At 63.5% G+C, this 14,754-nt stretch overlaps 1 protein-coding gene across 1 annotated transcript in view; it reads right to left on the minus strand.

The window, feature by feature from the left end:
- Positions 1-2,224: 2,224 nt before the first annotated feature.
- KCNQ1 (potassium voltage-gated channel subfamily Q member 1) overlaps positions 2,225-14,754 on the minus strand; it is a 362,001-nt gene continuing 349,471 nt past the window's right edge. Inside the window, exon 16 of the mRNA XM_065938008.1 lies at positions 2,225-2,602. Within this exon, the coding sequence (XP_065794080.1) occupies positions 2,372-2,602 (231 nt within the window). The 3' untranslated portion in view covers positions 2,225-2,371. The remainder of the gene's footprint in view (positions 2,603-14,754) is intronic.

Consider the following 14,754-nt stretch of genomic DNA (forward strand, 5'->3'; position numbering starts at 1 on the left):
CAGGACGTGTCATCCACCAGATGGCCGAGTGCGGTGTGAGTCAGTTATCGGCCGAGTGAAGGAATGCGGCCCCGTGGCCAGCCGGGGCGCCATCTGCTCCCTCAGACTGCGGGCACTGGCGGGCACCGAGCGCCGGCCGGCCGGCCCAGCCTCCGCCGCGGCTTTAATTAGCTAATTCCATAATTGGGCTTTATTTCAGGTAAATTGCATTTCACACCCGAGAGGGCTGCAATGGCCCGTCCAGGAGTGGAGCGCTCGGGCACTGAGTGTGCAGTCGATAATACGCCAAACAAAGCCGGGCTGGGTGCAGGGGCCGCGCCCGGCCCAGATGGGCGGCCGAGCGAGCGCCCCTCGGCTGGGGGCCGTGCCCGCGGCGGCGGGCGGGGCGGGGGCTCCGTGGAGGGCCTGCTCTCCCGCCAGCCGCCTCCTGGGGTTTCCACAAATATTTACTCAACAAGGAAACAACAGCTTTTGCCTTTCCAGTAATTGTTGCTCTCGCCCCTCCCTCCAGGGGCGAGGGGCAGGGAGGCCCCGGCCTTCACGGCCCCTTCTCCCCTCCCCTGCACCGGCCAGGGCCCGGTGGGCCAGACGGTTCCCCCGTGGGAGCCAGGGCCGGACTCTGAGGGAGCCCCTGGGGCTCTGCAAAGCGGGACCCAGGCCCTTCCCCTCCCGCCGGCCCAGCCACCATTCGGCGAGGACCAGCGGGTCAGCATCCACCTGGGCACCTGCCTCCCAGGGCTGTCAGCCACGAGGGCTCCAGGCAGGCCCAGGGCGAAAGGAGCGGGCCCCAGAGGAGTGAGGGGCCCAGACACCCATGGGCAGCCGCGGGAGGTGGGCAGGAATTAGGAATTAAGCCTCGAGGCCTGAGAAGTGTGTGTGGGGTACGTGCCCTGAAAACAGGGTGCCCAAGCTGCTTGTCGGGGGGGCCATGACCCCACCTGATCACCACGTCCCCCTTGACGCGTCACAAGCCTGGGGAGGGGGACTGGTCTTATGAGGCGCTATCAGGGAGAGCTTCCTGCAGGACTGGGCTTTGAGCCTGGCTGGAGACCAAGGAAATGGTTTCAGCTGATGTACAGGGGATGGGGAAAAGTCTCCTAGAAAAGGTACCAGCAGGCGCAAAGCTCAGAGGTGGCCGGGGTCTGACCTGGGTGGGCGGGGGCAGGAGCACCCTGGCCTCAAGGTGCTCCTGAGTCCCAGACCAGGCCAGTGGGTTGGGGCTTCCGGCCCCCTCCCCTCACCGGGCTGGGTGCGGATGGGGTGAGGGTTGCTGCGGTGTTGAGGGGTGGGCGGCAGCTCTGTGGGAGGACAGGTTGTCCCAAAGATGGGTGTTTGCTTCCCCAGGAATGGAGGCGAGAACCGGGCAAGTTAAATTTTGTGATTCCATGTTTATTAGGAAAAACCTGCATGATTAAGAATCAAAATCACACCGTGAAATTCATTAAAGCACAGATTCCAAATCACCACAAGGTATTCTGATTTTGGTGGGGCAGAGCGCCCAGGAGGACACGTCTTGTTAGAAATGGTGATGCCCATCTGCTCCCCTGCAGTCGGGGGGATGACCGTCTGTCCAGCGGCTCGGACCGGGAGGGACCTGGAGGCGGGCCTGCACATGGAGTGGGCTCGGGGCCCCTCCTCTTTTCTCCGGAATGGGTCGGAGAAGCTGCCAGTCCAGAGTGGGGTCTGAGCACCCCTATTCTGCTGCTGGACGGAGCCCCCCCCAGTGAAGAGCTCTGGGCAGTGGTGGGCCTGTCCCTCCCATTGGAAGCTGTGGCCTCAGGAGCTGCTCCCCCAGCTCCTGCCAAGGTCAGCATCTCTGGGGCGTGAGGGAGCCAGGCCCACTCCGGGGTCCTGGGATGGGCTCTTGAGCCATGATCGGGCCTCGACTGTGGGCCTCCTTTGTTCGGCTGGGCTGGGCCTGCCCTGCCCTGCCTGCCGCCTGCCAGGGTGCCCCCCCCCCCCCCCGGTCCTGGATCTGAGACTGGGGGAGGGTCCTCACAGACCCTGTCCCGGCTGTCCCCCGTCTGCCCGCAGGAAGCCCCCGGGGGCCGGCATACAGCTCTGCCGCCTCCTGTGGCACAGGGGACAGGCCGAGCGCCTGGCCTGACCCCGGCCTTGTCCTGAGTGTCATGCCAGCGATGTGGCCCCCCCCAAACCCAGCCAAAGTCTAGTACCCGCCGGCTGAGAAGGGTGGTCTTGGCGAGCCCCCAGCCCAGGCCAGGGCACCGCGTGGCCCACCGGGTATCTGGGGCCTGGTGGAGTGGGACCGCGCCTCTGAGAGGTGGCCGAGGCCCGGTGGAGCTGTGCTGGACGGGGGGCGGGGCGGGCCTCCCCCGGGCCTCGCCTCTCAGGCCTGGGCCCTGCGCCCCCATCAAGAGCCCTCGTCGGGCCCCCCTTGGGGCACGGTCAGCTGTTCGTAGGTGGGCAGCGCGTTGCTGGGCAGGAAGAGCTCGGGGTTGATGGAGCCGCCGTGCAGGGGCTGGACTGCCTGGGCCCCGGCCGTGCTGGGGGGCCGGCCCCCGGGGGGGCCTCCGTGGTGCAGCGCGAGCAGCTGATGGAGCATGTCTGTGATGACCACCAGCCTCTGGTCCAGCTGAGTCACCTGTGGGGACAGGAGCAGAGGTGAGCCGGGCAGTGGGCTGGCCTCGGGGCCGGGGCTCCTCGAGGGCTGGGGGCGGAGGCCGGCCTGTTTGTGGAACGTGCACATGCGTGTCTGTGGGCGTCTGTGGCCCCTGTGCGTGTCGGTGCGTGTGCACACACGTGCCCGGAGGGGTCCCGCTCAGCAGCCCTCGCCTGAGACCCGGGGGCCGAGTGGCTATCTCTGCGGAAGGGCTCCCAGTCACAGGGCGGGGCTCCTCCTCCACCCACTGCCCCCTGACCCCCAACAGGGCTCGTGCCCCAAGTTACCCCGTCGTCCCAGCCCCGTCCCCGACTCACGAGAGGACTCACTAGTCCCTGGAAAACCCAAACCCTGTCTGTGCCAGTGCCCAGGAGTCAGCCAGGCCCACGTGCCCACCACGCTTCCACCAAAGCCTTTCCTGCATTGAACACGGGGTTGCCCAGCCCATGAGGTGGGGTTGCCCCGTGAAACTGGAGGGGAGCTGGAGGCAGGCTGGACCCAGGGCTGCAGGTCCTTAGCAGGAATGGTTGGATGGCCAGGAGGGGACGGGGCTGAAGTGAGCCCGCCGGGAAGAGGAGGCCAGAGCCCTCCAAGCAGGGGCAGGGGACAGGACACGACCCCAAGAGAGCCGGGCCTTGGGGGGAGGCACGGCTGTCCCGGGGCCTGCAGCATCCTTGGGAGCGGTTCCCCTGGGGTCTCTGTCAGAAAACAACACCCACTTTGGGGACCTGGAACCCTGGGGAACCTCGGAATGGCAGAGCAGGGAGAGGAGGCAGCCGGATGGTCAGGGATAAGGGTCAGGCCCCAGGAGCATCGAGCTGCCCCTTGGGAGAGCACGTCGGGGGTGAGAGCCTGCGGCGGCTCAGCCCAGGCTCAGCGTGGGGCTGAGCACAGGTGGGCAGAGCTGGCCGGGGCCGGGCATCCACCCGGACACACATGGGATTCGAGATGTGTGTAACGTGTGCCATCGCGGCCAGACTCTCGGGCACCCCTCTGGGCCCACTGCCCGCCGCAGTCTCCCCACTGCAGGGCCGCATGGAGCTGGGTGCTGGCCGAGCGGGTTGGCCCCAGGAAGACGGTAGGGTGAAGAGGCCGTGGATCCTGTGTAGCCCGGTCCCAGGGGGCCCGGGTCAGGTTTCCCGGGGCTGGGGGCAGGCCACAGCCTCCCTCCTGTGGGGGACACTGAGTCAGGGGAATGAGGGGGGCTGGCTGGGCAGGGATGAGAGGAGGGCTCTCTCCTGAGGCCCCAGGACAAGGGTCTCATTTGGGGTCTCTGGTTGGGACCTCTGCAGCCCCCAGCCCAGGTTCCATGTAGGGAAGACCTGGGTGGGGTGGAAGGGTGCTCCATGAGGACTAAAGCAGACACTCCTGGGAGGAGGCCCAAGCGGGGGTCCAAGCTGGGCTTAGAAGAAGCAAGTGCTCCTGGCAGAGGGGCCAGAGGGACTTATGGCGGAGACGCGCCCACCATCCCCTCCAAACCCTGCCCCTATCACTGGCCCAAGACCGCTGGGCCCCGCTGCCGGCAGGGCTGGCCCCCAGTCCCAAAGCTGCCCTAGGAGATCCATCAGGGGGACCCTGGGTGCCTGGTAGCCTTGAATGAGCCTTGCACGCCGGCTGGTCCAGGCAAGACTTCATGTTGCTTCACCGTGCAGGCCCCAGCTTGGGTATTGATTGGTTTGACCTCAATTAAAACCCCAGATACATGACAGAAGAAAATCTGTGGTTTCATAAATTTTCACTTTACGGTGCTTCAACATCTGTCAAAGTCCCCAGAAAGGCAAGTGGGTCTGGAAGCCTCCACGGGGGTGTTCTCAGGAAAAGAGGAAACGGAAAGAGGGCTGGGATTCAGGAAGGGGTGGGGTCCTGGGCCTGGTTGGAGAAGGGGCCTGTCCCAGGGGGCTGACAGCGCAGGTGAGCTCGCCCTTGAGGCCTCCCAGGCCCTTCTAATGCTGCCCTTGGCCCTTGGGTGCCAAGCCCACCTCTGACCCTTGGGCTGCTGCTCACGGCGAGGGGAGCTTCTAGGGGCTCACCTGGCGCCTTGGTCCCACTAGGCAGACTGCTGGGGATTGGGGGGAGCTGGGATCTGGGCCAGAATCCCAGAGCCGGCCCAAACCCTGGGCCTCCCTCCTTCTCCTACAGGAGAGGAGCAGGTCTGGGGAGGATCGTTAAATGTCACGGCCGGTGTGATGGGAGAGACAGTGGGGAAGTGGGGAAGCCAGCCGACCCACCCAGACCCTGCCAGACCCTCCCGGCCACCGCCCTGTCCCCCTGGTCCTCCAGCCGCCCTCTGGGTGCCCCTGCAGGGTCCTCCTGCTTGTCCAGCCCCCAGCCCTCTGGACACAGATCCTCTCCTTCACTCACCGGGTCCAGCTTCAGGCTGTGGTGACCAGTGGGTGGGCCGGGTCCCCCGCCCTGAGCCAGGCCCCCTCCTGGGGCTCCGTGGGTGAGCCTGCACCACCCAGGCCTGTCTGCTGCCCGCCACTGGCCACTGAGCCCACACTGCCCTGCCCAGTGACCGATGCCCCAGCCCCACGATGTGGGGTGAGCCTGGCCAGGTTGGTCCGGGCAGCCACATCAGGTCCCGCCCTAAGCCCTGCCTGAAGGGTCTCCTGCCTGGGCCCCAGTTTCTCAGCCGAGAAGCGGGGAATCCTGCTCCCCACTGGCGGGTTTTATTGAGGATGGAGCAGGACAGGCATGTAGGAGCCTGTGCATGTGGGCTCAGTGAGCCCGCTTTGCTTCTCCGGGGCTGAGCGCACCCAGAGAGATGGTCCCTGGTCACCTCCCCCGTCTCTACCCCTGACTCTGAGCAGAGAGCCTGTATCTCACTTGATATTTGATGGCCGCTCTGCGAGCACATCAGAAAAGACGCTGATGCCGGGAAAGATGGAGGGCAGGAGGAGCGGGGGGCAGCAGAGGATGAAATGGTTGGATGGCATCACCGACTCCATGGACAGGAGTTTGAGCCAACTTCAGGAGATGGCAAGGGACAGGGAAGCCCAGCGTACTGCAGTCAACAGGGTCGCAAAGCGTCGGACACGACTGAGCGACGGAACAGCAACTGTGAGAACGTCAGCCGGCTGGAGGGAGAGGCCTGAGCCGGGCCCCAGCTGCGGAGGTCGCCGATCCAGGCAGGTGCCCAGGGCAGGCGCCGCCACCTTCGGGGGGAAGGCAGAGCCCACTCCGGGCATGGGGCAGCGTGCCCCAGGAACCACGGGGGCACATCAGTTTGGGGGATCTTGAATCTCGTCACTATTTGGAATTTGATAGTGACTAAAAGGGCAAGGCCAACAAAAGCGCCCTTGTTCCCTGCCTCAACTCACCAAATTAATAACCATAAGACGACTCGCGGAGGAGAAAAAAAGCAATTAGAATAACAGCCAGTTCGAGAGCCCCGGGCGGCTGATGATCAAACCCAAGGCGACGGGATCCCTGTTTGATGTGGTTATGAATTTGTTTTCAAAAGAAAATCTTGAAAAAGAGTCTTTCAAGGGAAATTTTTGCAGAACCTGCTCGGCCTTGATCCCAGCTTTGGACCCGCCAGCGGTCCCGGCCAAAGATGGGCGGGAGACGGGGCCGCGACCGCCTGCGGCTCATGGGGAGGAGCCCCTGGTCCTGGGGGCAGCTCGGGGGGCCCCAGGGTCTGCGGGGACATCTGAAGGCGGGGTGGCGCTCCTCTTGGGACAGCCTGGGGCCCTCTGCGGGGTCACAGGCAGAAGTTCTCTGGGCACTTCCCTTGTCTGCACCCTCTCCTGGACTGATGGTCACTGATCAGTTCTCAGGTGGCGATGCTCAATATGCTTAACACCAGGCATTGAGCTGGATGTGCCCAGCTGGGCCACAGGGAGCTCGGGGCTCCAGGTAGGTGATGAGATGTGGGGGAGCCCGGAGCCCTGCCCAAGTGCAGGGACAGGCCTGGGGCCATGGCCGTGATGCTCAGGCCCACTCCATCCTCCTGCGGGCCTCCCAACATGGCTCTAACCCCCCACTCCCCGCCCGCTTCACAGACTGCAGGGAGGGTGGGAGCGAAGAACCGGGGGCAGGGGTACAGAGGGGCTGCCGCCGGCCTGGCTTCCTTTCCCCTTGCTCCCGGCCGCAGGCTTGCACTGCCCAGCCCTGCCCAGGTCACAAGCCCCTGCTCCCAGCTGCCCCTGAGCCCACAGGCTGAGGCCCCGAGGCCTTGAGCTCCTGGGCGTGGATGGAGGGACCGGGTAGGGCCCACCCCCACCCCATAGCTGGGGCAGGTCTGGAGGCCCACGGCAGGGTGCTGAGCCCAAGTGAGGGACTGTCCAGCCAGGAAGGGAGCCCCAGGCTGGATGGCTCAGAGCAGAAAGCCACATGCTCTGTGCGGGACGCCAGTCACACCCCAGGTCCCCTGGGTGGGCAGCTCCCCGCTGCCGCCCCTCGCAAGCGTACAGTTTGTGAGAAGCCCCCAGCACGGGGCAGGACACGGGGTGTGTCGAGTGCTGCTTGGCGGATGAGGGGCCCGCGCCTGCCCCCATTAAAGAGCCTGGCCGCAGCCTCAGACGTCAGGTCCCCCTAGACACGGGAAGGACTCAGTCCGAGAGGGCGACCCTGCCCCTCTGGGCCTGGCAGTTGCGGAGTGGCTTTCAGGCGGTGGTCCCAGGCCACCCCCCGCCCGGGCCTTCTGGGTTCTCTATCCCCACAGAATGCCCTTTCTGCCCCACCCTGACCCTGGCCCTCACCTTGCAGACTGGTGAGGGAGGGGAGTGGGCGTCCCGCTGACCTACAGCCTTTGCCCCCGGGCCCTTTGGTCATGCAGGTAATGCTGAGCACCCACATGGAGGGCGGGGGGTATCGCTGAGACAGCACCAAGGGGACGGCCCTGGCTGCGTTCCTGGTGTCCTCCGGCCCTTCCCCACTGGCCAGGGCGGGAGGAGGCCACCCTGCAGTGACCACTGTGGTCTGCCGTCCTCTGAGCCTGGGGGCACACGCTCAGGCCAGGGGCACACCCAAGACCCGCACGCTCGGCCCTGCAGGGCCTCAGGCCTGAACCCAGACCTCGAAACCACGGCTTCCCTGCACGTCTGCTGAGGCCTCTGCCTCTCAGCACCCACCCTGTTCCTTCCATTCTCATCTCAGAAAAAGGCTCCCAATCTCAGCATCAGGCTCCACATTCTATCCATCAGCAGAACCTGCCCACCGCTCCCTGGCTCCCAGCCCAGGCCAGAGCGCCAATTTTATATGTTAGGACTATTCCAGTAGCCTGCCAGCCAGCCTTCCCTTGCAGTGTACTTCGAAATGGTGGTTCTTTTGAAACCAAACCAGCTCACATCGCATACCCTCCTGAGCGCCCATCTCACTCCCAGGAGAAGCCTGAGTCCCTCGTGTGGCCCCAGACCTGCCTCCCTTTGCTTTCTGGCCTCCCCGCCCCCACTTCTTTGGAGTTCCCTGGTGGCTCAGTGATAAAGAATCTGCCTGCCAGGTGGGAGACACTGGAGACGTGGGTTTGATCCCTGGGTTGGGAAGATCCCTTGGAGAAGGGCATGGCAACCCACTCCAGGATTCCTGCCTGGAAAATCCCATGGACAGAGGAGCCTGGCGGGCTACAGTCCATGGGATTGCAAAGAGTTGGATACAGCTGAGCGACTTAGCATGCCCTCACGCATGCACGCACCCTTCTTCCCTCCTTGTTGACTCCATGCAACTTTATTGGTCCTTAAACATGGTGGCACATGCCTGCCCCAGGCCTGGCCTTTTCTCCTGCTGCTCCCCCGCCTGCATCAGCCACCCCCTACCCTCAGATCTCACCAGAAGCGCTGATCTGAGGCCCTCTCCCTCTCCCTCAGGGCCCCCACCCGCACTGGCCCATACTTCCTCCAAGGCCCTCGGCATGGGTGACGTCTGCCCGTCTTCATCTGGGCCTCCCATTAGAATTAGGCCCCGGAGCCCTGCTCCTCTCTTGGTCTGGGCTGGCACACAGGGGCCCCGTTCACATGTGTGGAACAAACATGCTGGGAGCTCCCCGGATCAGCGCCTGGACCCCAGAGCCCTCAGGAGCCCTCCTACCAAGGTGGAAGGGGGAGGTGGTGCAGGGTACCCGCCTGCTTGGGCCCAGCTGTCCTCGGGGGTCCCTGCCCAGTGGCAGCCGGCTCCAGAGCATGCACGGGGCCTGTGGGTCCTGCCCCTGGCGCTGGGCCTCCCTGCCTCCTCGGGACTTGGGAACACCCCTCCCCCATGGCGAGAGCGCGGGAATAACACCCATAAATCACCCTTTCGTTAGAGCCCATGGGACTGGCTGGTCTCACAGAGCTGGGTATGAGTGGAAATAGATCACAGCGCTTCATAACGTCGTAATTTATGGCAGGAGACGGTGTAATTGTGTTTATGACTTTGTTTTAGTGCTTTAGCTCTTGGAGAAAAGTCAGCCGTGTTTCTAGCTGCCGAGGTTTTACTGCCAGTCCCCAGGGCGGCCGGCCAGTCCTGTGGCGCACGGTGCACCCAGCCGGCCATGGAGGTGGCCTCGGGGCCTGGCCCGTGGCAGCCGGCTGGACCAGGATGTGTGCCCTGTGGCCTGCGGGAGGCCCCGGACGCATTTTGGGTGTGTGGGCCACACAGCAGTGGGGCAGGGTCCTCGGGAGGGCCTGGGCGGTGGGCAGGCTCCTGGGCTCATATTCTGTCTCTGCCTCTTCCTGGTGGGATGACCTTGACCTTGCTGCCCTGAACTCAGTTTCCCCATCTGTAAAATGGGCATGTTGGCTGAGTCTCCCTCAGTAGGATGTTGTAAGGATTAAATGAATGAATGCAAGAAACCACTGGAAAGGGGGTTTGGCATCCAGCAAACGCGGATTAAGTCTCCTGTTGACCATTGTTGTAAATATTGTTAGCAATTGGCACGTGTGTAGCGTGGCCTGAGGGCTGGTCGGCATGTGTGTGCATAGATGTGTGTGCACAGATGAGTGTGCACACAAGTGCTCCGACTTTATAAGGAGACTGAATGTGCAAGGATGCCTGGGCCGTCTTCGCATAGTTCCTTTGCACAAGTCCACTGGATCATTCCCTGAGCTGCTCAAGGGTGCGCGTGTGTCTGTTTGGACCTCGGGGCCCCTGGGCCTTGGCACGTGCCACGGCAGTGATGCTCTGGGAGGGGGCCGCTCAGAGGGCAAGCTCTGCCGCTCGGCACGGGGCCTCTGCCGGGGTCCGATCGAACTCTCCTAACTGGGAGACAGACCTCTGGGTTCCATGGTCACCAACACCCTAGTCGTTCTCCAGTTCCCCAGGGTCCTCTGTCCAGGTGGAGTCCAGGCGGGGGTGAGCCTTGGCCAGAAGAGGTGGGCGATGGGGCAGCCATTGTGCCCTGACCCCCGGGCCGGGTGCCTTGGTCTGGCCTCACGAATCGGCCAGGGTGTGTGTTTCAGAGGCTGCAGACCAAGGACTGTGTCCTAGCTGCTGTCCTGCAAACCTCTCACTCGTCTGAGCCATCATCTGAGCCAGTCACACCTCAGCTGGGTCCTTGGCACAGCATGGCCAAGGGCCTGATCACCCCCAGACCCCTCTCAGGGCCTGCGGGTCCCTGGCTGACCCTTGCAGACCACCCTTAGGAGGACAGGCTGCCTCCCTCTGAGAGAAGGCTGTGATGGGAGGAAGGCCCTTCTACCTGCCCCACAGACACACGCTCGCCCGGGAGCAGCCCCGCAGGCGCCTGGGGTCTGCGAGGGGCCCCCAGCAGTGACTTGGTCCAGGTTGACCGGTGAGCGGGGTGGGCCTCGGGATCTCTCGCAAGCTACGCCCACCTGCGGTGTGCCCGTCTGCCAGGACAACCCCGCCTGCCCTCCACACCCGGCCCAAGGACCCGGCCTGCCCGCACCCACCTGCACAGACACCCCCAGCACCACACCCCGGCTCTGTGCTCTCCCCGAGGCCGCTCCGTCGCCATTGGCGAGCAGGTCTCACAGCATCTTGGCCCAGCAGGTCCCAAAAGGAACTCCGGCTTGCCCTGGGCCTGCCCCCGTCTCAGAAAGGGCGCCGACACCCACACAGAGAAGCACTGGATCTGCCCGGCGCTCACCCACGCCCGGCCTGTTCTCTAGGGCATGCGCTCTGAATCCAGGCCCCCGGGCAGCCCCTGCCCAGCCCAGTGGCATCCCCGGCCGGTGCTGTTGCGATCGCCTCCACTGGACTTGTCCACCCGCCTTCTGTTCACTCCAGGCAGCAGCCAGGCTGAGCTGCCTCCCTTCAAAGGATTGCCAGTGTACCCAGAGTGAAATCCAATCTTCTCCCGAAGCCTCTGGGCTCTGTGGCCCCCCACAGCCCTCCCTGACCACCCCACTCTTTCTCTCAGATCCTGAGCACAGCCCCCTTGATCATGCCCCAGGATTTTTGCACTCTGCCTGAAAAACCATTCTCCACCACAACATATAACCTCAGCTCAGAAATTAGGAGTGGGCTTCCCTTCCATCGCTGAAACCTCCTGTGGCGGATAGGCCTTGGACAGTCACGTCCCCAGAGGGTCTCCCAGAACCTGGGACATAATATGGATTAACTGTTGTTGTTGTTCAGTCACTAAGTCGGGTCCGACTCTTTGCTACCCCATGGACTGCAGCATGCCAGGCTTCCCTGTCCTTCACCGTCTCCCGGAGAGTGCTCAAACTCATGTACATTGAGTCAGTGATGCCATCTAACCATCTCATCTTCTGTCACTCCCTTCTCTTCCTGCTGTCAATCTTTCCCAGCATCAGGGTCTTTTCCAATGAGTCGGCTCTTTGCATCAGGTGGCCAAAGGATTGGAGCTTCAGCTTCAGCATCAATCCTTCCAGTGAATATTCAGGGTTGATTTCCTTTAGGATGGACTGGTTGATCTCCTTGCAGTCCAAGGGACTCTCAAGAGTCTTCTGCAGCACCACAGTTCAAAGGCATAAATTCATATGGGATAGACTTGGTGCTTCACAAATATTTGCTGGATGAATAAAGAGCCCTCTGCTGCCTCCCGGGGCCCCAGGACTGGGGTGGTGGGGGCAGGTCCTCCAAGCCTACAGCCTGTTCCCTCCCCTGGGTGGTGCTGGCCAGGCCTTTCACTGTCATTGACTCATAAGGGCTCTTCGTATACTGAGAAAGCTTGTCCTTTGACACGGACATCGTGACTGTTTGCCCCCAGTGTGCTGCTGGTCTCATGAATCGGTTTATGGCAATTATAATTATTATTTTTGGTCTGGCCATACAGAAGTTTTATTTAGTTTTTCACTTTTTATGTAGTCAGAGTTATTTATCTTTTCCTTTGTGGCTTCTAGATTTTCTGCATGCTTGGAGTAGCCTTCCCCATTCCGACCTCGAAACAATTTTTTTTTTCGTAGAATTTTTTAGATTTGTATTTTACTATTAAATCGTTGAATGGTGTGGGGCTCACTTGAGCTTCGAGACCTGTTTTCAGTGATTGCCTATCGATCTTCCCTGAAGACTAGGCTTCCCCGAAGGACGGAACATTCTTTTTATAGATGCTTTGCAGTCTATAGTGAACCATCTCAATCACGGCAGCCTTACAACGTGCTTTGCTAGCGGGGGGCAGAGCTGTCCTTTCTGGAGGTGAGGACGCCGGTGGCTCTGCCCAGGGGGTCCAGTGGCGGCGGTGGTCGGGGGGGCATGGGCCAGCTCACCCGGACAACCTCAGTGACCTTGACCTTGGTCCCACAGATCTTGCTCCTCTGTTCAGAGCTCTGCGAGACCCGCCTCGGACTCCGAACAGAGAAGGAAGTCCTGGCTGGGGGTCCAGGCGGTCAGCCCTTCCCGAGGCTCCAGCAGGAGGCCTCCCCTCTGCCCTGCCCCTGTCCCTGCCCCCGCTGCTGGGCTGTCTCCCTGGATTCTTGCGTGGCTTAGGCCGTCACCCCATCCACATTTCTGTTCACGTCTTCCCTCCCCATGAGGCTGCCCTGGGCCCTGAGCTAAATGCTGCGACCTGCCCACGGGCCTCTGCCCACTTTCTTTCCCTCAGATGCTCACTGGCGTCATTGGTTTATTGATTCGATGTTCTGTCTCTCCCTGCCCCCTCCCCACACTGAGGCCAGAAGCCCTGTGGGGGTCTCTGCGTGTGCCGTGTTCACCGACGTGCCCTGTCCACGCTGCTGGACACTGAGCCACGCCCTCCCTCCCCCCGCAGCTCCATGGGGCCACGTTTGTGCCCAGAGTCCACAACCAGCGCCTGACTGTGCACCCCTGAGGCTGCCCTGCGTGGACCCTGGAGGGGAGGTGCCTGCTGCAGCTTGCAGAGTCGGGGCCCCACGTGGGGGGCACACAGCTTCCCGGGCTGCGCAGAAGCCTCTTGGCTTGCCCCCACTCCACCGCTGGAAGGGGGCCTAGGTCGTGCGGAGCAGGATACGCAGAAGCCAGGAAGCTGCCCACTGCCACGTGGTGGGTGGGCCAGGCGGGGGCGGTGACTGGCCTTAGACGTGTGTGGCTGGGTCTCCCAGCAGGCTGGCCAGCCCCTAGCTGGGGCCTCAGGGGGGTCCTGCGGACGGAGGCCAAGCGGGGGCCGCCCACCCTGCCCACATCGGGCAGCCCCAGGCTGGCTGGCTGAGCTGCCCTGCTCGGGGCCGGGCGAGTGGGAATGTAGGGCAGGCTGGAAAAAGGCGCTGGAAGCCGAGAGGCCGTGTTTGTGTTGGCGGCGGGCAGAGGCCCCACCTGCATTTGATTCTCCCCTGCCTCCCCCTTCCACACTGCCCCTCTGACGAGCCTCGAAGTCCCGGAAGCTGGGGACGCCGGGCAGAACACTTTGTACCAGGAGCCAGCGCGCGCACGGCCGGCCCCACCAAACACCAGGCCTGGGCAGGCGGGCGGGCAGGTGGGCAGGGGCCGCCCAGTGGCTCCGTTGTCGCAGTTCCATCTGCCCCCGGGCTCCCCTCATCCCGGGCCCCCGGTGCCAGGGCGTGGGCAGCTCAGGACCGCTGGGCCCACCAGGATGCCCAGCAGTGCCCCTGAGGTCTGCTTGCCCTCCGTGGGCTCCACGTCCCGCAGGCCTCCCTCTGTCCTCACGCCCCGTCCGTTCCGGGTGGGACCCCTGCCAGCCGCCCATCGGCTCTCAGACAAAGACCAAGCCCCATCTTGGCCAGAGGGTCCCCGCAGTCCGGGCCTGGTGTCCCACCCTGGCCACGGCCCCTTCCTGCCCTGCCCCGGCCCCGTCAGTTCCCTGGATGTGCTCTGCCCCCCTCTCTGCCCCCGGGCCTTTGCACTAGCTGGTCCACTTGCTAGAACATTCCACCCCTCTCCTGAGCCCGCAGACAGTCGCATTCCTCAGTCCCCAAGGCGAGGGTCTCCTCCATAGAAGGCGCCCCTGCTCCGTCTGCTGGCCATCACCTCCCTGGCTGACCCCTCCCGGCCACTCTAGCCTGCCGGGATGCTGGTGTCGTCCTCGGCTTCCTAAACGTCCGCCTCCCTGGCAGCGAGGGCCCTGCCAGGCTGTCCGCCCCCACGACGGGCTGGGGGACTGTGGGCCTCGGTCCCCTGCCTGCAGCTCAGAGTGGAGATTGACGTGTCCGTGGTTGGGATATCCTGGGGGGTGGGGTCCGGCTCCCCTGGACAGCTCCTCGGGCCTGCGGGGGGTCTCAGGGAAGAAGGAGGCCCCGTGTGCCCCCAGGCCCCCCGCATCTCCCGGCTGCCTCTGACCGCTGTCCCCGCACACGCCGCCTGGCGTGGCTTTTCCTCGCCGCTCTGCGGCCACCCTCAGCTGTCCCCGCGCAGCCCTGAGCCACATCCTCTCTTCAGACACTCGCACCGCTTCCCACTGTCCTCTGACCGCCCAGGCCCCGGAGCCTCTTCCCCGGGCAGCTGGGGGCGGTTGACCCCCAGCCTGCTGGCCTCCAGGACAGCGCATATGTGCCCCTGCCCTCGCCTCGCCCCCTGCAATACGCTCTGCCCAGCTGGACGTCTTGCAGTTAAATCAGCCCCCTTACAAGAGTTTGCAAGATGTAACTAGGTACAAGGACAGTTCAAAAACATAGTCCCTTAAAAGTAAAAAATGTTTCGACAAAACATCCCCCTTTGGCCCTCCTGGCCCGTCTGACTGTGGTCCCCCCCTCGCCAGGGGATCGCCTTAGTGATCTGCTGTTTATCCTTCCGGCCATTTTAAACCAGGAGCGCGCTAGCCCGCCATGCAGTATCCGTCCCGGTGGACTTAGCACGAACGGTAA

This window comes from Muntiacus reevesi, chromosome 5, assembly GCF_963930625.1.
Source record: "Muntiacus reevesi chromosome 5, mMunRee1.1, whole genome shotgun sequence".
NCBI lineage: Eukaryota > Metazoa > Chordata > Mammalia > Artiodactyla > Cervidae > Muntiacus > Muntiacus reevesi.